At 38.8% G+C, this 21,535-nt stretch overlaps 2 protein-coding genes across 8 annotated transcripts; both read left to right on the plus strand.

Moving 5' to 3' along the window:
• LOC115791865 (solute carrier family 46 member 3) lies at positions 1–18,919 on the plus strand. 5 transcript variants are annotated; one of them, XR_004020990.1, is made up of 7 exons: positions 1–121; positions 522–735; positions 1,922–2,804; positions 3,251–3,334; positions 3,552–3,708; positions 6,019–6,237; positions 18,884–18,919. XR_004020990.1 is itself a non-coding variant. In XM_030746149.1 (7 exons), the coding sequence occupies exons 2-6, from the start codon at positions 541–543 to the stop codon at positions 6,134–6,136; spliced, it is 1,437 nt and encodes a 478-aa protein (XP_030602009.1). In that variant the 5' UTR covers positions 1–121; positions 522–540; the 3' UTR covers positions 6,137–6,180; positions 7,587–7,624. The 5 variants fall into 5 exon arrangements, 4 of the variants coding, with proteins under 4 accessions (XP_030602009.1, XP_030602008.1, XP_030602007.1 ...); XM_030746149.1 differs by lacking the exon at positions 18,884–18,919 and adding an exon at positions 7,587–7,624 and having other exon boundaries at positions 6,019–6,180; XM_030746148.1 differs by lacking the exon at positions 18,884–18,919 and adding an exon at positions 6,294–7,104 and having other exon boundaries at positions 6,019–6,180.
• On the plus strand, positions 7,587–18,242 carry LOC115791866 (solute carrier family 46 member 3-like). Of its 3 annotated transcripts, XM_030746151.1 has the most exons (7): positions 7,587–7,652; positions 7,735–7,798; positions 14,400–14,611; positions 15,207–16,086; positions 16,492–16,575; positions 16,797–16,953; positions 17,918–18,242. In XM_030746151.1, exons 3-7 carry the CDS (start codon positions 14,423–14,425, stop codon positions 18,024–18,026), a joined length of 1,419 nt encoding a protein of 472 aa, XP_030602011.1. In that variant the 5' UTR covers positions 7,587–7,652; positions 7,735–7,798; positions 14,400–14,422; the 3' UTR covers positions 18,027–18,242. The 3 variants fall into 3 exon arrangements, with proteins under 3 accessions (XP_030602011.1, XP_030602014.1, XP_030602013.1); XM_030746154.1 differs by lacking the exon at positions 7,587–7,652 and having other exon boundaries at positions 7,706–7,798; positions 14,422–14,611; XM_030746153.1 differs by lacking the exons at positions 7,587–7,652; positions 7,735–7,798 and having other exon boundaries at positions 14,198–14,611.
• Positions 18,920–21,535: the final 2,616 nt, after the last annotated feature.

The raw sequence follows: 21,535 nt of genomic DNA on the forward strand, positions 1-21,535 counted from the left end.
CGGACGTCGGCGTTTCATAACTTCTGACATTTCTGTATAAAACAAGCGCTCTAACCAACCTCATATAAATAACATAGATCAGGTGATGTACGCGGCTCTGGTGGTTTTTTCTTTTTAACAGGTAGGTGTTAAACTGATTTATATTCCACAACATCCTAGATAAAGTCAATGCTCATCTGTTACCTTCCGGTGGGAAGGAGCTTCTCCAGCTTCTCATGCAGGAATATCGTTAGATTGGCTTATATTTCACGGATTGTTTCAGTCAGTCAGGAAATATTTATCGACATTGCAGCTCACAGTTCCAAAAATAACCAAATATCTGCCTAACTCCACGCAGATCCAGTCATATTACTTAAGTCGGCTTTCTAGCAGGTGTCATCTGTTTACTTGTTTTCATGACTACTGAAGATCTAAATGTATCAGCAAGTTTGAGTTTGAAGCTGTATTTTTTAAATTATGTGACCTGTGCTCAGGCTTAAATCTAATCTAACTTTCATGTCTTTCATGTCTTCTCCCTGGAGATTTTTTCAGCCCTTTAACATGAAGAGGCTTTTCCTTGTGGAGCCTCTGGTGGCCCTGTATGCTTTTGCCAATTTCCTCATCTATCCACTTGTGCAACAGTATGTATACAGGAGAATCTGGCTGCAGGTGACAAATACCACCTACCCCATCTCTGACAACACTTCCAGATGTCTCCCAAACAGTAACAGCAGCAACCAGTCACACTATATTGAGGTTAGTGTTTAATCACTGAATCTAAGGGCTCATTTGTTGAAGTAGCCTAAAGGATTGTTTGTTTTCTTAACTATGATGAAGCATGTTTTTTTTTTTTTTTTTTTTATTTCACTGAAACAAGCTAATAATGGATGTACTGTGCAAAAGTTAAGGCACTTTGAATATAGTAAGAATCTTTTGAAAATGACTGCGAACAGTTTTATTTAAAAATAAATAAATAAATCAATATTTGGTGCAAATCTTGACCTTGAAAACAAGTCAGATTCTTTTAGGTTAACAGCTTTTCGTGGGACTGGGCGGATGGGTTTCTGTCAGCAGCTGCTGTTTGAATTTCTTACTGTTGTAATACCAGACTGACATGATACTGATATGACTGTGTTTTTTTTTTTTTTTTTTTTTGCAACGTCATGTCTTACTGATATGAAGATGGCTCTTAACGACACTGTATGTATCAGTTAGGTTGCATCACTTGCAGAATTATGGCATAACCTTCTTTTATTTACAGCATGTCTGCAATACACAAACCATATTTTAAGAAGCATGTAGAAGAATATTCTTCTGAGAAACAGTGACATCTTATTTTAACCTCCGTTTATAGAATAAAAATGAAATGCAATAGAGAAGTGAGAATCAACACGAACAGGAAAAACCAGTTTTGTCTGAAAATCAATACCTCAGCACCTGTTGTACTGCAAAAAGCACTGTTTCCCCCCTTTTTGACTTGAGCATTAAAAATTCTCATGAAATGTCTGCAAATACTCAAATTTTTTTTTTTTTTTTAAATACATAGCTCATTGTTAGCCAATATGCATAGCTCAGGAGAACCTATTCTAATCTAGTATGATTTTCACTTTTTCTTCAGTATGACCTGTAATGAGTGACTGAGCCCATACAGTCATCAGGCAGGTGTCCACAGACTTCAAGTCAAAGAGCCATTTTTTTTCCCCATACACCTCTATAGGACCACAAGTGTTTTTGCAACCAAAAAGAAGGCAGATTTAAGGCACTTCTGCATTGGCTTCACTCTTCAGACCTTGTATTTCATATCATTTGAGTGTCATTATTTGTGTTAATTTGTGTCATTTGTCAGATAGCTGGCAGCTTTAGGGTAACTGTCTTTCTGGTGTTGCAGTTGAATCAGTGTTCATTTAAAATAACCATGCTCTCTCTCTTTCTGCATTTCCAGGAGGTACAGAGGCAGGCATCTCTCTTCTCCCTTTACACAGAAATCTCCTCCACAGTCCCATCCTTGGTGGTCACTCTCATACTGGTGGCCTATAGCGACCAGGGAGGACGCAAGATAGCCATCATCATTCCTTTGATTGGCACAATGATATACACACTGGCTTACCTGACTGTGTCCTATTTTGAGCTCAACATTTACTTACTCATTGGCTCCGCAATTCTCAGTGCCCTGTGTGGTGGTTGGGGCACGTTTCTGGGTGGCTGTTTTGCCTATATAGCAGACTTGTGCAAGGATGATCGTCAGAAGACGTTGCGCATAGCTGGAGTGGACATGATGATTGGCCTGTTGTCTGGGGTGGCTGCAATATCATCAGGCTACTTTCTGAGAGCTGCAGGATTTAACTGGCCTTTCCTAACCTCTTCATTTATATTGTTTTTTAACATACTCTATGCCATCTTTATCCTTGAGGAAACTGTGAAGAAGATGCCAAATGATGCCATTATTTCAGATGGAGTTCCTCAATGTTCAGCCATAAAACAGATGATCTGTGGGGTCTGCCAGATGCCTATAGGGACCAGTCGCAGGTGGAAAGCTGTCTTAGCCCTCCTCATTATTAGCTTTACCAGTTTTTCTTTTGCATATATAGGAGGGCTCTCCACAGTGATACTGTATGAGCTCAAGCAGCCGCTGTGCTGGACTGAGATTTTGATTGGCTATGGCTCAGCTCTGTCCCTCACTGTGTTCCTGACCAGCTTTGTGGGAGTGTCTGTGTTTACATACTGTGGTGTGCCCCAGCTGTTGATTGTCCTGTTGGGGATCCTGTCTGTTATATCAGGCATGGTCATGGCGGCATTTGCTAAAACAACCTTACTGATGTTTACAGGTGAGGTGAAAAATACAATTACAGAAGTTGATTCTTATCAATATAAAGAAATTGGTGTGTGTGTGTTGATGTATAGTATTATATAAAAAGGAGCATTTTAGCAGCTAGAAACAATTTAGACACATAATGCATTTTAAACAGAGAAATTGCACCCCCCCCCCCCCCCCCCCCCCCCCAAAAAAAAAAAAAAATACATTGGAGGCTAGTCACTTGCATTACTAATTGACAGAATAGGCCTTTTTCATAGTTGCTGTGCAAGGTGTAGAAATACTGCTGGGAGGCTCACTTTTTTTTTTTTTTTAATTGCATTGTAAACTTATAAACAGTGTAATTATGATATGTTATCACTCTTTTGTTTACTTTAAATATCTTAGTTTGATGCTTTTACAGTAAAACTGCTGTGATATGATGTATTACGTTAATCTTTTTGTATTCCTTTACCACAGTGAGGATCCCAATGCTTCTGGCTATCATGCCTTTCTCTGTTCTGCGCGCCATGATGTCAAAGATTGTCCCAAAGTCTGAGCAGGGTGAGTGAGTTTAGGGCTTTACATGAACTACAGAACCATGTCTGAGTGTGTTTGTAGAGTCAGAGTCCACTGAAGGATTGCTCGTTCCAGCAACTCCAACACTCCAAGTTTCTGTTGAATTTAGCAGAGGGTTCTCTTAAAACTACATTTTTAGGCATCAAAGGTTGTTAGTAACCCTTATATATATTTTTTTCTCTTTCTCTTGTCTTTTTTGCAGGAGCCCTGTTTGCCTTTCTTTCCTTTATGGAAAGCTTGACTAATAATGTGTCAGCTGGAGTCTTCAACAGTGTTTATGCTGCTACAGTTGCATGGTTCCCTGGCTTCGTCTTTCTCTTGTCTGCAGGACTCTGTGTAATTCCTTTGTCTACCTTAGGGTAAGTTAATCATTTTGTCCATGGTTTTCCCACATCTTTAAAACTGGGAGTAGTCCAGATCCCACTTTTTTATTTATTTATTTATTTTTAACCGCAACATGCAATCTTGTTAATAATTTGGACATTCTGTCCACCCATTAGCCAATCTCAAAACAATCCTCCAATCCTCTTCAGGCTCTGCTGCCAGTGTTTTTTACGGGGGTTGGGGGATAATTTTGACACAGTATTTTAACTCTTATGGTCCAAAACTAAAACTAGCTTTCACAAAGATAGGTGGGCATAACTTTATTTGATTATATAATGACTTTAGCCATTTGCTCATGTTTTTATGAGCAGTGCTTGATAAAGCCACAAACCGTAACCCCCCTCTGTAGAGGTACACTCTTGATGAGTCCCTTTCATAGCTGTCTTTTCTAAACAATAACTTTAATTAGTGACTACATGTGATGCATTAGTAGTTAAATTGTAGCTATAAAAATAACCTGGGTTACACTTTCTGAAGAAGCTGCACTAGCGGTTATAGTTGATGTATCCAATAATATGCTTCCAAACTAATTTCCTGTTGTACCCCCCCAGACATTATTAGTTTCCATTCATTTACTGTGCCATAAAAATCAATGACGTTATCCACCTCATGTCTCACTACTTTTGTTCATGTTGTATATTTTGTGTCATACTGCATACAGAAACCATTATTCACTTCCAAAACTCACTGTGTCCTGTTTGTCCTGGATTGTGTTAATGGTCTATGTTGGCTGAAGGTGTTCGAGTATTTAACATGGGGCATTTCTTTTCTTTTTTTTTTTTTGAGATTACATTAAAATTGCACTACGATCAGGCTTTAAGTGTAACTCTGCTCCATGTAGATGGAGTTGCATTATAAAGCTGCCAAGTCACTGTTTACCACCTAACTGTCTCTGAAAAAGGGAAGGTTTTTTTTTTTTGTTTTGTTTTTTTTGTGGACTTGAGCAGTAAGAAAACGGGAAGAATCACTTCCTCATTCTTTATCCAACCCATTACCAAAAAAAAAGAAGCCAGGAGTGCAAACATCCACCCAGCAGCTCACTCTCTGGGCAGTACATACTTTTAAGGGACTAATATTGTATTTTCTATATATTTGCTTTCTTTGTTCTTTTTCAACATACTTCAATAAGTTTGTAGTTCTGTAAAAATCAGATTAGGGCAGCATGACAGTATAAGATTAACTTAAGCTTCATTTAAAATATTATACTACAGTATATTTCTGACTAACCAGGCAGCTCATTCTTTCTCTTGACCCCAAAATGTGTTATGTCTCTAAAGAGAACACATTTTTGGGGTCACCTTTTAAAGAAAAGCAGATGTGAAAGTAAAAGTGAGCTCAGAGGTTGAATGTGACATATTTTGGTGCAAACTATAATATGATTTTTAGAATCCCCATGTACTTGTATAATTCCCTAAATGTTGCCAATAAAGACAAAATCAGTAAAAAAAATTTTTTTTAACATAAGACATTCTATGACAATTTGACCATATGTGACCATGAAGAAAAGGTCCTGTCCAAAGTAACATGATATTCAGAATCCCAGTGTCATTCCCGTTATGCCTACATGTTAATACAAACAATGACAGCAAGAAACCTCATTTTAAATGGCTCTATATAGCTATTACAGCCTTGGTTTTACTTCTTAATTTGAATAAATTAAAGCCTTAAAAGGATACTAGTATTTTTCTTCTAGTTCATGATTTTTGATGCTGTCTGAATCTGGTCTGTCTCTTGTAGTTATCTTATTTGTCTGTGTAGATTCTCAGTCATCCAGGTCATAGTAGTCTCTGGAGCTTGAAAAAAGGCGACTGGACTTCTTTTTGTTTCTTGAAGACATTTCACCTCTCATCCGAAAGGCTTCTTCAGTTCTCAACCAAATGGTGGAGAGACCCAGGTATTTGAACCCCTGTGGGCGTAGTCCCCTGGAGGTGGTTATGACCCTCTATTGTTCATGTGTGTAAACACATGTGCCCAGGTGTGAAGGAGGCGTGGGTCATTTCGATCAGTGGTTTCAGTTGAAACCAATTTAGGACATCGCTCTATTGTTTTATGTGGCCTATTGAGGTCACTGGAACAATTCAACAAATTATTCACTAGCCCCCCCCCCCTTTCACATTCTGTCCATATCCACCTTAGTAGTTTGATGCAGTTGTTGGAAGTGTATGGATGTAATGTAGGGAGGAATACTAGAGATGTGGAGGAAACAATGGACACAGAAAACCGTTGGCTACTTTTAGCTTCAACACACGTCCTCCTTTTCTTTTGCTCTTATCCTCCCCTTTCAGAGTCGTGAGTCTGATAGGAGTGGATGTTGCCAAAGAGGTCCAAAGGCCAACTCATCACATCTCAGAGGAGGAGAATCCTGTTCAAGATCAGAGTGAAGCCAGTCCTCTTCTTGCCTGAGACACGTGGGCTACCAAAATGTTACCAGCACCTTGCTTGCTAAGGTGTGTGTGTGTGTGTGTGTGTGTGTGTGTGTGTGTGTGTGTGTGTGTGTGTGTGTGTAAGTTTCATAAGGTAATAATGCAGGCATTACATTTTCATCTGTCTTTGTAAACAGACACCGATTTCTCTCCAACCCCTCTCAGGTATAACAACTCTAGTTAAAATTGGTAGAAATGCATAAATGTTAAATTTAAATTATTTCATTTTATATTTCCCTGTTCTTTTTTTTTTTTTTTTTTTTTTCCCTAGAAATGCCAAATTAAATTTGATTTTGACATTATTGCATCACTTTTTTGGGGAACATTGTTCAGGGAACATTGGAAGACAGGGAAGAGAACTCACAAGCCACAAATGGTAAAGGGGACTAAGAGTTAAGGTAGTACTCTAAAAGTTGAAGGACTACAGTTGTGCACTGAATAGGTGACTTATTAGGTCTCTGGTTACCTTGAGGTTCTAGCAAGTTGAAAATCTCAGTCTCCCATATTATCAGTTATATTATCACCTTTGCAATTGTCTGGAGAATATTAGCAGACTGAATTAAGGGAAGTGTTTGGGGCATTTTTTTCAGACCAATGACCAAAAACTCTGGGGGTTGAGGGAAAACTCATTTGAGGAAGAATGTCCTTTGCCAGCCACTATCTCTGTCATTAACATCCCCCACATCTGATTTTGATGTACAATGGCAGTGAGGTTGCTTCAGATGTGCATTAAATGGGTGATGCTAGTTTCTAACCCACAAAGAGATTTTGTTGGTTTTCACACTTAAGTGTTCGTCTGTGCAGTATGAAAGCACCATTAAGTATCACTGGGTGTCGCTGCAAATGTCACTACATGCCTGCCGCTAGTAATGTTTGGATTTTGTTGTATTTAAGATGCTGCATTGTAGGTGTAGTGGTTTGTATTGTGTCAACAAAATGACTAATAAAAGGAGAAAATATTTAGCAGTGTCTGCCAAGCTTCCATATTTTAATACATGTCCCCCTGATAATGGTTTGAATGCAATAACAACTACTACACAACTAAATATCATCACCACATCATTTGTTTATAAAGACCATATTTTACATGGTGACGTGAATACTTAATGTTCTAAATGTAATCCTTAAACCTTTCTCTTCCTGATGGAGATAAAATACTAAGAGTACTCTTGAATGTATTGCTGTCCACTGCACCCAATGACCTTCACAACAAACATGAAAAAATAGTTTCCAACTTTCTAGGCAGCTCCCAGCTGAGAGGATGCACACATGATTCACATGCATTTGGGGCTGGACTAGTGCAGACTGGAGTGCACATAAACTGTATCATATACAATATGTACACCACCATCCTCCACGCAGGTGTACTGTTTTCTAAGACCGTTGTCCCATTCATTTGATTTGATGTGAATCTTTTACTACATGAAAAGGTGAAAATGGCGCAGACGGGGAGGAAAACTAACCTGTCGGAGAGCTTCATCTAGTCAGCATCACAGGTGAGCTGAGTTGTGACTTTAATTTACAGGAACTCTAGCTGGCCAATCAACTTACCCGGTACACTTTTACTTTTACTGCCAGGCAAGCGGCCCATTGATAGTGTCTATCCAACGTCCTGAAAAAAAAAAAAAACAAAAGAAGAAAGGTAAGGCTGCACTTGATAAATCTTGACCCTGTTTTATTCACATAGTGTGATGTTTTACCGTAGATTTATCATATAATACATACATCATGTTAGCCAGCGCCATAGGTTTACGTCTGTTTTAGCATAAATGAGGAAGGCGGAGTGATCGCGTGCGTTTTCGTTACGCCATGTTTTAAATCATGTCATTGAGCACAGTATAAAGTCAAAACTCCCAATTTAAGAGCAGAAGATATTCAAACAAGCGGAACTGGGGTAACCCGAGTTTTGCTAAAGTAAGCCAGACCTGACCCGGGTTCCCTATGACGTCTCTATATATATACCTGGCAACAGCGTGTGCGGTAGTGTCTAAGCTTTTCATTGGCTCCCTGCCTTTATATCGAAAGGCTCCTGGACCTTAGTTGATGGCGTTAATAATACTTGTAAAATATGCAAAACTTATTAATCTCTAAATATATATAAGTTGTCAAACTTACTCAACAGTGGCAAGTTTAACTCTAGTCAGACATTTAGACTGAATAATAACCGTGAATAGCTGAGCAGTACCAGTTTTCCTAAAATAAAGAGTTTAAAAATATTTAGATTAAAAAAGATAGAAAATAAAATGTAACGAATACAGTGAAAATAAACAGTGAATTATTAAACGGTAATTATATAAACAAGATTTTTTTTAATCTTTTTTTTTTTTTTTGAGATATTAAAGACAACTGTGGAGAAAGGAATGAAGGCACCCTGTCTTCACCTCATTTATTCTTCAATCAATGAAAACAGACCAACTGGTATTAACTTTAGATGGATCAGGGCCCCAATTCCAGAAAGTTTGTTAATCCTAAGATGAAAGGAAACGAGTTTTCTGCTCCAGAAGGAGCCAACTCAGTCATTTATCAGGGCAACAGACTATGCACCCAACCTACTCCCTGGCAGGTGTTCTTCAGCAAACTATTGCTGCTCCTGAGATTTATTCCATTGCAATGAATCAAATTTAGTCCAAGTGGGAGGCATTTGATGAACTGACATGGAATGACTCCTGAAGCAGCTGTCTGACATGCTGTTTCATTTCCTCATGCAGCCAGTTTTAAAGTGCACATTGAAGGACACTCATTTGCAGCAGTATGCATGTTTACAAAAACTGAACTGAAAAACATTTCAGTTTGTCATCTTTAGTAGGAGCAGCTTCATAATCAGTCGCCAGTGTAAGGACAGAGACAGCAATCACTGGACATAATTATTTATTATCAGCTCATATATAATCTGTTGTGTGCATCTGTCTATCACTGACTCTATGACTCTGAAATGTACAATCTTTGTCTTCCTTCTGCTGCTTCCTTTATGGGTTGCCACAGTGGATCGTCAGTCTCCATCTCACCCTATCCCTAGCATCCTCTTCTGTCACACCCTCTGCATGTCCTTCACTACACCTATTAATCTTCTCTGTGGTCTGCCTCTTTTCCTCCTCCATCTTCATCATTCTTTATCCAGTATATGCACTATCCCTCCTCTGCACATGTCCAAACCATCTCAGCCTGATGTAATCATTTCTAATCATGTACCTCCTTGTCCCTCCCAATGAAAATCTTAGCATCTTCAACTTCTCCAGTATGGCCTCCTGTCTTTTTGTCAGTGCTACTGTCTCACTGTCTCACAAACCTTCCCTTTCACTTTATTATTTTGGATGGTTGACCACAGGTATTTAAGCTCATCCACCTTCAGCACCTCTACTCCTTTGACCTGTATAGTTATACCTGTGCCCCTCCCATTCTGACACACATTCTGTTATGCTTCCACTGACTTTCATTCCTTTTCTCTCCAGAGCACACCTCCACGTATCCATGCTCTCTTCTACCTGCTCCCTACTCTAACTATAAATGTCTAGAATGGAAAGTCTGAACCTCGACACATTTTTCAACTGCAAATCAGGTCACTGAACAGCTGGCAGTAGCTATACAGTGAAAAACTGGGGAATCCCAAATTTCTAGGTAAATAGTAATATCAGTTCTAGGCTGCAGCCTTATTAATTAGCCTGTGATGCCAACTTCTGATTGGCTTTGTCTAACATGTTCATGGCCATGAATAGTACAGACTATGACGCATACCTACTGCTCAGCAATATTGCTCACATGTAAACAACATGGTTGTATAATATTTTGTATGTGGTTGCCTTATGATTATAGTGATGGTATACATAATGCATTGATATCAATAGATTATGCAGTATGGGTGGATTATGTAGTAATATTCATGTGCACACACTCATAATGTATGATGTGGCATTATGTCTGGTACATTGTTATAGATTATATAAATAGAGATTATATAGTATACACCCTTGCACAAGAGTGCAGTATGTCCATTCTCTAATTTGTTTACCATGGAAATATTTTGTCTGTTCTAGTAGTGTTGTAGTACTCGAGATCGGTCTTGGTCTCGAGACCGGTCTCGAGACCGCTTTTTGATGGTCTCGGTCTTGTCATGGACTCGACCGCATTTGGTCTCGGTCTTGTCATGGACTCGGACCTTGCGGACTCGGGATTTTATTTCAAGACCAGTCAAGACCACAGCTGTGGAAATATCACTAAATTGCCAGAATACTGTCCAATTTATTTGTTAACATCTTTGCTTTTATTGGATGCAAAACGTACTGATTCAAATCCAACAAAGATTGCGCTCCTCTGCCTCTCAAAGGAGCACCTCACAGACTCCGCCCCGGCTAGGTCGCTGCTATTATCGCTGCTTACGCCTGTATCATTTCACCGCAGTTTGCAATCTACCACAGAGCACGGACAGTTTCATTCACAATGTGTACGTTTGATCTCACTATGGTCATGTGTGTGCTGCATAAATCGAAATAACAACCGGCATGAACACGAAGAGAAGTAAGAGGGAAAATGAAGATCAAAGGAAAATTTCAGGCTTCCGATTCAACAAAAAAATCCCAGCATGAAAGGTAAATACCAACCTTCATGTATTTTGATACACAAACTAAAAATTTAATGCAAGTTTTAGGGCTGCAACGATTCTTGGAGTAACGCAATTCGGTTATTAAAAATCCTCGACACAAATTTGTTGCTTTGATGTTTGGTTTCAGCTCTGCAGCTCAGGTGTCTCCGTGTAAGCGGAGCATTTCCAAAAAAAAACAAAAACGACCCTTTAACGCGAGTGGATCGCTGAGATGTTTTTTCACGCCCCCACTTCTCTGTGCTGTGAGTGCGCATGTTTGAATGTGCGCATGTCAGCTGTTATTTTTTTCTTTACGTCAGCTGTAGCCACCAGAACAGATCTATAACCACAGTGTACTGGGGAAAGGGGGGCTGCCATTAGCACTAGCAATCGTTCGGTGCCCCCTCCACCACCATCAGTACAGAGGGGATCCTTCAAAATGTTTTTATCAACCACCTGATCAGCAACATGAAGAACAGAGAACTTTGTAGCTGCTCCATCCACCCTGTTTGTTTCACACAGAGAAACATCTGCAGTACGGAAGTTAAAATATGCTGATGAATTGTTAAAATGAAAAATTATTTCTTATCCAATTACTTGATTAATTGTCGGAGTAATCAATTGAATACTTGATTACTAAAATAATTGATAGTTGCAGCCCTACTTGTATTCAGAAAGCCATAGTCAAACATTAGTTTTCAGCACCAGTAGAGCTGTGAGAGGCCTTCAAGAATAAAAAACTACAGTTCCCAGCAAGATGATGTCACTTCCTATTGTTGCATTAAAAACGTGATAGTTTATGCTCACAACATGGTGGCTGATATTCAAATGTAGGAAATGCTTTTAGCAGCTGAGGAATCTGGATTATGTTTTTGTATGTTTTTTTTATGTGATTTCTGCAAACACAGTGGAAGGAAATGGCACTCTGGGACACATTAAATGCTTAATATATAAATGTAACTTTTCTGGATTATATGCAAAAATGATCATTCTATCGATCTGATAAGGCCTGATTTAGAGTTCTGCATTGATCCTTTGTGTATAACTGAAAATCCTCTCTGAAGCAAACCTGACATGCACCTTGAGAAATGTAACTACACGTCCAAAAAAACTGATTACTGCTTTCTGGTTACGTCTTAGACCCCATCACTCAATTAACGAGTGGGAGCGGCATTTAGTGGTTAGCATTAGCTTACTAATTAGCATTAGCGTTAGCGCTGGGGTGAGAAATATTTCTTGCTAGAACCCGGAAGTTACCATGGCCACCACCAATGGTAACAGCAGAGAAGTAAGTAAGTTGTTTCTCCGCCATTAGTACATTGAGCTAGTGGTGGGCAGATCGATCCTAATATCGATAATATGGATGCCAACGTTGTATTGGTATTGATCAATATCAGTGTAATGAGATCGATACTTTGGCTTCAGTTTCTCTCCTGTATGCAGTGCTGCGGTTTCATCAAAGATGCGAGCTGACTGTCTAAGTGTCGCTCCTGCCACAGCACAGAGCACTTTGCTCCTCCCCTCCCCACAGTGTGTTTTTATACTGTCATGTGATGCATAACATATTTTATTTGGGAAAAACAAGGATTTTGCTATGAAACATTTAAATCAAATTTAAATTTAAATTTGTAGAAAATTAGTGAATGAAGGGACATTTTTTATTAAATTTTTTTATTATACTTTCTGAAAAATCTACCTGGAAAAAAGTTTGCATTTGTTCTTGAGTGATGATTTTGTACACTTCATTTATGAAAAAAAATTCCAGACATCAATGTGTGGGGAAAATTGTTTTATTCTATTGTTTCAGAACAATAACTTTTATTTTGATAAAGTATTTTCTACTTACATATAAACTTTGCCCAATTCTATCCTGGGTTTTAACTAATTAATGATCCAAAGGAAAAAAATCTCAAACCAGTTAAACTTCATGGAAATTCTTCATAATTATTAAAAAGTATTGGTATCAGTATCGGTGATAATGGCCCTGTGGCATAGGATCGATACCAAATTATGAAGTGTTGCACACAACTACATTGAGCAGCATACACCAGGAGTGATTGACAGTGCTAAGACCCTCCTCCTGGCTCTGACTGGTTGTTTTTGACTGGGAGCGGTTCAGGGAGGAGGTGAAGGAGCTCCATTTTTTTCGCAGATTATTGGTCTCATACTGTCTGACATGGTGACAGTTTTAACAAATATGTAAAAACCAGATTTTTTATAAAAGTTACATCCTGCAGCTTTAATCTGTATAAGATTAAAGGCTTTAGTTCTTACTGTTGATGAGTGTTTGCCATTTTTTCAGTTTTACACATTGCAGCTATGTGGTTTTGAAAAAGCACCCATTTTTACAAAGGTTGTTGGTTTAAAAACAACACAACTTTATGCATAGTTTATGAAAGGCAGAGAAAAGTTAAGACTATTGTGATGAACTATGAATAATTGTTTTACATTCTGTGATAAATGATCTTTATTTAATACCCAGGAGTATTAAATAAAGATGGTTATATTTATTTGAGCTGTGAGTTTTTAATATCAGGGTAATTTTATGGGAATGCGGATCTTTCAGATCAATTTGAGAAGTGATTTTGATCATTTTTCACATTTTATTGTGTCATGTAGTGTCAGGCACTGGTCTTGGTCTTGTCTCGGTCTCGCTCCCCCTCGGTCTTGGTCTCGACTGGTCTCGGACCCTAAAAGTCTTGGTCTTGTCTCGGTCTCGATACCCTCTGGTCTTGGTCTTGTCTCGGTCTCGGGTTAGGTGGTCTTGACTACAACACTATGTTCTAGGTTACCAAAAAGTACTTGTAGAAATGTTAAAGATAATCACAAAGTATCAATCTCTTACATCATGCTTAAAATAGTTTTGATTTCATGGCCATCATTAATATTGAAATTATTTTTACTGGAATATTTATTATTATATCTTTACTAATCCAGGGGTGACTAAAAGTATTTGGATAAAAGTTTAGAGTGAGGCCTCCAAATTACTGCAAAATAGTTTTGTTTCTATTATGAAATGGGGCCGTAATGCTATCCTGACTTCTACATTTATATTTTCATTAATCACAGGAGGAAATTCCCGTCAGTGATGGGTCTTGTTTGAGAGAAATGTCGTGGTCCACACTGACATGCATTAATATTTCTCTGACTGGATTTCAGTAGAGGCTGTCTTTATTTACTTGTTGCCATGGTGAACCCTGGTATTGGAGTTCCATTGATGACTACTTTCTGTCACTACTCACGCACACACTGAACACAGGCTGTACACACTCAGGGCTGATTAACCAACCCTGGTCAGATTTCCTGGCACTGAAAGTCTCAGGAGTTTCTCATGTCAGAGTTTTAAGTTTAACTCAGTTTGTTAAATCTGCTTTCTGGATCAAGTTTATTTGCTTTATATATGTTATATATATTGTGCAGATCATTTCTTATACTTTGAATCATAACTCTAGTTTTTACAAGAATAGGGTGGATATGTTTTTTTACCCTACATACTGTACAGAATAGTTGGAGGTTGCAACTGTATAAAAAGATTGACTGAGCTGTTTCATATTCAGATTATTTAATTTTTTTAAGCTACAGAAATGTCTTGCTCAGGAAGTGCAATGAGGAGAATGAAGTTATTACCTGTATTCAAATGTAAATATTTTCTTCATTTCTGGTTCAGGGAATTTTTTTGGTCCCCTCAGAATGAAGCGTTTCTTCCGTTTGATGCCGGTGATGGCCCTGTGTGCTTTTTCCTATTTTCTCAACACTCCACTTATGCAGCAGTATGTTTACCGGAGGCTCTGGCTGCAGATGACAAACACTTCCTATCCCATCTCTGACACATCCAGCTGTACAGCAAACAGCAGCAGCAACAACTCAAACAATTCTGAGGTTTGTCATTAATCACTCGATCTAAGGTAGGATTCACTAATGGACCCCACTAAACATAACATGCTTTCTCTTCCCTGTGAGAAGGATAACAATCTGCCTGGGACTGTTAGCCAGTGCTGTACTTAATTATCATTTCTTGTAATATATTGTAGCAGTTCAAGTATAGTATCAAACAAGAAAAGGGAGGCCTAAAACTGTTGGCCTAGTTGCTACTGTAGTAGCAACACTGTAGCATGAATTTTATATTTAATGCTAATTTGCACCTATTGTAGTGTAGAAAAAAACATTAAAAGCTCTCATGTCAAATCTTTGTATTTCATGACTTTGTATTAGCACTAGCTCTACTTAAATCTTTTTTTTAGCTGACAAATTTAGGTACTTACAGTTGGGTCCATAATTTGGTGGGCAAAGGCATACATTTTCTAGTTTAGCTTCTGTATACGACCATAGTGGATTTTAAATCAGTGGCAAAACTTCAAAAATGGTCTTTGTCCACAAACTGATGGACCAAATTGTATTTTAGTCTGTGAGGTCTGCTTTTGCAGCTAAACTTTATTTTTAGACTTTTTCTCTCTCTCTCCTTCTGCGTTTCCAGGAGGTCCAGAGACAGGCATCCCTATTCTCCCTCTACACAGACGTCCTCTCCACAGTCCCCTCTTTGGTGGTCATTCTAATGCTGGTGGCCTATAGCGACCGAGCAGGACGCAAGATCACTATCATCATGCCTTTGATTGGCATGTTGATCAATACCGTGGCCTACCTGACTGTGTCCTATTTTGAGCTCAGCATTTACTTACTCATTGGCTCCTCAATTCTCAGTGCTCTGTGTGGTGGTTTGGGCACATTTCTGGGTGGCTGTTTTGCCTATATAGCAGACTTGTGCAAGACCTGTCGTCAGAAGACGTTGCGCATGGCTGGAGTGGACATGATGGTCGGCCTGTTGGCTGGGGGAGCTTCAGTATCAACAGGTTACTTTCTGAAAACTGCAGGATTCAACTGGCCTTTCCTAACCTCTTCATTGATACTGTGTTTGAGCCTACTCTATGCAATCTTTGTCCTTGAGGAAACTATGAAGGCTCCAACTGATGCTGCTATTATAGATTTGTCACCTCAGCGCTCATCCATAAAACAGATGGTCTGTGGGGTCTACCAGATGCTTGCAGGAGCCAGTCGCAGTTGTAAAATTGCTTTGGCCCTCCTCATTATTATCTTTACCAGCTTTTCCTTTGCGTATATAGGAGGGCTCTCCATGATAACGCTGTACGAGCTAAATGAGCCACTGTGCTGGACTGAGATTTTGATTGGCTACGCCTCAGCACTGTCCTCCACTGTGTTCCTGACCAGCTTTGTGGGAGTGTCTGTGTTTACATACTGTGGTGTGCCCCAGCTGTTGATTGTCCTGTTGGGGATCCTGTCTCTGGCATCAGGCATGGTTACAGCAGCATTTGCTAAGACCACTTCATTGATGTTTATAGGTGAGGAAAAAAGTACTACTGTGCTGATCATGCCAATGATATAAAGCAAACTTGAAGCTTTGTATTGATGATGAGCAAAACTGAGCTGATCATATTGGACTTGGTGCCTGTTGGGAAGTCTTTTCCTTCCTGGCTTTCAGTAAAACTGTTAAATGTATTAGCTCTCAGTCTATGCACATGCTGTCAGAGCTAGGAAAAGAAGGAAACTGCATATGTTTACACAAGCAGAATATTAGTTGTTCAGTTTGCAAAATCAGTAAAGTGTTGATAGATGCAAAGGTCTGCATTGCTTGTACCTGCAACGTAGATTTAAACTCTGAAATATTAATTTATTCAGATATCCCTAGTTGCACTATAACTTCTGAAATATAAATGTAATTGTCTGTTATGCATGTTCTCTTCCAGCAATTGCATCAATGCTTCTGTCTAAAATGCCATTCCCTGTTCTGCGCACCATGATGTCAGAGATCATCTCCAAGTATGAGCAGGGTGAGTGAGTTTAGGGCTTTGCATGAACCACAGAACCATGTCTGAGTGTGTTTGTAGAGCCAGAGTCCCCTGAAGCATAGCACAGGGTGCACTTAATCACAGAGCACTTCAAGTTTCTGTTGGATTTGGCAGAATTAAACTCTAATCTTTATCATGTAACCATTTCACCTCCTGGGTGTGTGATTATTTATTATTAATATATATTTTTTTTCTTTTTGCAGGAGCCCTGTTTGCCTTTATCTACTTTCTGGAGGTTTTAACCAACACTGTATCGACTGGCGTGTTTAACAGTATTTATGCTGGTACGGTTGCATGGTGCCCTGGCTTTGTCTTCCTGTTGTCTGCAGGACTCTGTGTGATTCCTTTGTCTGTCATCGGGTAAGCTAATAATTTTGCCTTAAAGGATCATACCACTGCTTTTGCAACTTTTACTAAAAACTAGAAATGGTTTACATGAGTGGAAAAAGAGTTTCCATTCATTTCAGTGTGCCATTTAAAAAAAACAGGTTGTAGTCACTTGAAAGTTGGAACCGCATTACTTGCACTTTCAATTGGTTCAACAGTCTCTAACACTGACAAAAAAATCTCTCATATACCTGCGTAAGGCAAGTTTTTATTGTACATTTCAACAAAAAGATGAAGACATCAAGGTAAACTGAAAAGGTAGTATGAGAACATTCTGACATATGTGTTAAAAAGATTAAAAGTTACAATCTAGTCTAAAAATTAAGTTATTCATTAAAAGCCAGTGGCAGGAAAAAAAGGAAAGTTTTTAGCCTTTATTTAGAAGAACTGAGTTCTCTGGGAGTTTTTTCATGATATGGGAAGCATAAAAACTGATCACTGCTTCTCCGTTTAGTTTTAACTCTGGGGTTCAAAAGCAGACCAGAGGGGGTGCACTATGAAGTGAGATTAATGCCTCGGAGAGTTATGTTGCTCTTAAAGTCAGTTTTTTGTGTGACAAAAGTGGCTAAATGACCATGGTAACTTCTGCTGAACACTAAACCTGGTCGTGAGCCGGTTATGCTCAGGGTTTATTTAAAATTGGCTGGAAGTACCACATTCTCATTAATCGTTTTTATTTACAGCATGTTTTAAGTGCAGTATAGATTGTCTGCTGAAATACAAGGCTGTCAAAGGGCTTTTTGTAGTTTCATTCAGCTTTATGCTCCCATATATGTTTTATGTGCAAGGTTTTGAGCCGCACTTTACTAACACCACCGAATGAAGCCCATCTGTGAAGTTACAGCATCGCCTTATCGCTGGAATGTGCAGATGGAACTGTTAACAGTTAGAAGTAAATTGCTTTCCCCCCCCTTACACGTGTTTATCCTCATTTCAGGGTGGTGGTTCTGATGGGGGTAGACTTTACCAAAGATGCCCAAGTGACAACGCCTTTCATCTTAGAGGAGGAGAATCCCGATGAAGGTCCTAGTCAAAACAGCCCTTAGAAGAGATACATTTATTCCAAGATGTTTTTCTTTTTTCTTTTCATCTTTCCGGCTTCACATGTTCCTAATGCAGACTGCAGTTGAGTGATGTCTAATCTAACATTTCAATTAAAATGAGGTTGCGTTTATATTAAACATTATTTATAACCCCCCAAAACATTTGAAATTGAATTTGAATATAAATAAAAATAAAATCAAAATTTCATACATGTTAAAGATTATTGTGTGATATCATCTTTTCTTTCTTCGTGTGTTTGTTGGCCTGGTTTAGTGCCAGGTTTGTGTGTTTTTATCGGTGTATTATGTTCATCAAAGCTGCCAACAAATATCAGAGCATACATGAAAACACCTTGGAACAAGTGGAGCAAATTAAACTCAGAGGGAGGAAGGGGTTTTCAAAGGAACTTTTTTTCTTAGAGCAATGTTTCATGGTTCCTCTTCAGTCTTAAGATTATTTGAGAAACTGCGAGGAAAGAAAGTCACTGATAGTATTTTGACCTGAAGTGCAGGTCTCACTGAGTCTAATGATAAGGAAATACATTTTGTTTGGTGGTGATGGATGAAAATGAGGTTGCAAATCCCACTCAGGATATCACACAGTTTGAAAAAGAGAGCTTACAGGCCATGACTGATAGAGGGGACTAAGAGGTAAAGGAGTGGTTTAAAACCTAAGTGGGGGGTGCAAGCCCACGTCCACACCCACTTTTGGTTTTCACCAAACCAAGCACTTTGTGGTCCGAGTAAAAGCGTAACATGTTCTTGGCCTTCCTCAAACCTCTAGTACATTAATCAACCTATCATTAAAACTAATCTATGATCTAATTTACCTGCCTGTGCAATGATTGGACAAAAACTACTGTGTGTGTGTGTGTGTGTGTGTGTGTGTGTGTGTGTGTGTGTGTGTGTGTGTGTGTGTGTGTGTGTGTGTGGTACAATGTTGAGATACTGTCCACAAGACCAGAATAAAAATCCATATTCTGTTATCATATTCTAGTATACATGTAGTAGACTTTTTTCTTGTTTTGTAAGAGGTCTATGTAGCATGCATTAGTTTTTCAGTGTTCACACACATCCTGGGAACAACAGATGATGAGTCTTTAACTGTGGAACTTCTGTGCAAACAGGGAAGTTTCATATCAGGTTCCTTAAGTATGAAAGCTTTGCTTTCACAATTCAAGGCTGGCCCTGTGGGATAGCTTTAGCTTTCATTACCCAGATTCCTGGCTGTTCTCTGTAATGTGAAACGGACCTGTGGAGCTATAACATGAACAAAACTTTATCTTTCAGGAAATAACTCTATCATGCTGAGAAGTCCATAAGGCAAAAGTAAAAATGGATTTAATATTGTGCTTCCAAGGGGATCATTGACCCTGCACATGAGTTCCCTCATGATGCTACGTCTCATTTCTACAACAACTGTAAGCCATTAAAGAACACTGCAGCAGTAACATAATATATACACCACTTTTCAAAACACAGTTACGTTAAGTGCTTCACAGTTTCCTTAATTATACATGTAACGAATAAACAAACACATTACCAAACACACAGTCAACTATATGATCAAACGTTCAATCCACATACACAATTCCATACCCGACAATATTTCACTGGGAGCCAGTGAAGGGATGCAAGAATAGGTGTGATATGAGAATGTTGACTAGTTTTTGTTAGCAGCCTTGCCGCTGCGTTCTGCAGGCGGGCTATGGAGGACTGAGATAAGCATGTAAAAATGGTGGGAGATTACTGCACAATACCGTATTTGAAAGAAGATTAAAATTTAGTTCATATACAACGTGACAAAACAGAGACATATAAATTGCATGTATTCCTTAAAATTGCTATTTAAACACATTTTTAAAAAAAGTAATTGTCTCTTCTTATTTTATTTATTACAAAAAATATCACTGAAGAATAAGCTTGTACATGTGCATGTATAGCTGTGCCTTTCCTGATGCGCTGATTAAGCAATAAAAATGGACATTCAATAAGAAACTCTGATTTATCAAGTAAAAGGCTTTAGAGTGACATCTGAACCAGGACCTGAAACAGTTCATTCTTTTAGATAAGTATTTTGGGTCACAGCACCATTATGGTCAAGTAGTGGTGTCTTTTTGTATATTGGCCACTAGATGGCACTGTTGGTCCAGGCTTGACACTTGCAATATTAATGAGTAGGAGAGTTTGGGTTTTTTCATTTTTTTAAAAAGTGAAATAAAAAACTTTTGAAAATTCATTTTCATTATATATGCTGAATGTAACCCATAGCCTATGTTTCTTCATAGGTTACAACTGTACTATGTATTACTGTGTCTTGTTAGTCCATCCGTGGTTTAATTGAATGATCTGATAACTCGTTAAGAGCCGCATCATGTCATGGGACGCATCTGATGCAATTAATACTCCCAGAATGATGTTAGTGTCCACGTTTATTAAAGTGAATCAGAATATTCTAATTATAATTGTGATAATAATAATAACAAACTTTTATTTGTTTTTCCTGTGCTGAATTTTCCCACCCTCTGTCTTTGTCCTCTACACAGAAGGCACTTTACTCAGTGGACATGTATGTAAAACAGTTTGAATTACACTCGAATCTCAGTTGAATCTTCACAGAACATTCCATTTAAATCTGATTAGACCTACACATGATGCAGCACATAGATGGTTTAGATAAAGTTTAAACTGAACTTTTAAACTTTTTGGTGTTGGGATGTTTTGATTTCAACTGTGCTGAGACATGGGGCTCTCACAGGAGAGCAGGAACTCGATTGATCTGTGTTGAGTGTGGTGACCGGGCTAATTCTGCCTTTAAACATGTGGCAGTCCACCTTGCACTTAAAAGAAATAAAATCTTGTTGCTTTTTAAAATTGTAGACACAAAACATGATAGTGAAATTGTGCTCAATATCCTTTTCCCTCCTTTTTGAAAATCCTTGCTATAGGTCTACAGGGCACGTCAGTTTAAATTGGCTTGATCCCTGGAAACCCAAATGACGTCTGACCTTAATGTGCAGTTATTTGATTTCCATCCTCAAGACTTAAGGTCCGTGACTGCAGCTTGATTGTATGGTAATGTTGACACTGCGTATGAATTAAACTCGGTGGAGGAGGTTACAAAGGGAATCTTCTGAGGCAGGGCTTTCTTGGCACCAAACATGAGGTTTCTGGTTAAATTAGAGATGGAGGTGTGGTGAGGAGTAACACTGCTTTGCACAGTTTTCCCAGGGGTAAGCAGCTCAAGGGGAGACAGTCGTGGTAGTGGCTTGAGTCTGTCTGGCATGCATGGGGTCGCTGACGATTAAAGGGAAGTTTGACAGAGTATGGTTGAGATTGGAGGCAGGGTCTTTGGTTTCTGGTTTCTAAAGTAGCTTAGTCAGCAGTATGATCATCTGCAGCACACCACATCACATCAGATCAAGAGCCTGATCTCTGATGTTGATCCAGAAAGTTGCGAGCAGACCTCTCTTTATCTCAACGTTCTGCTCCCCTGGAGGAGATAATTTACA

The sequence above is a fragment of the Archocentrus centrarchus genome, chromosome 14 (genome assembly GCF_007364275.1).
Source record: "Archocentrus centrarchus isolate MPI-CPG fArcCen1 chromosome 14, fArcCen1, whole genome shotgun sequence".
In the NCBI taxonomy this organism is placed as follows: Eukaryota; Metazoa; Chordata; class Actinopteri; order Cichliformes; family Cichlidae; genus Archocentrus; species Archocentrus centrarchus.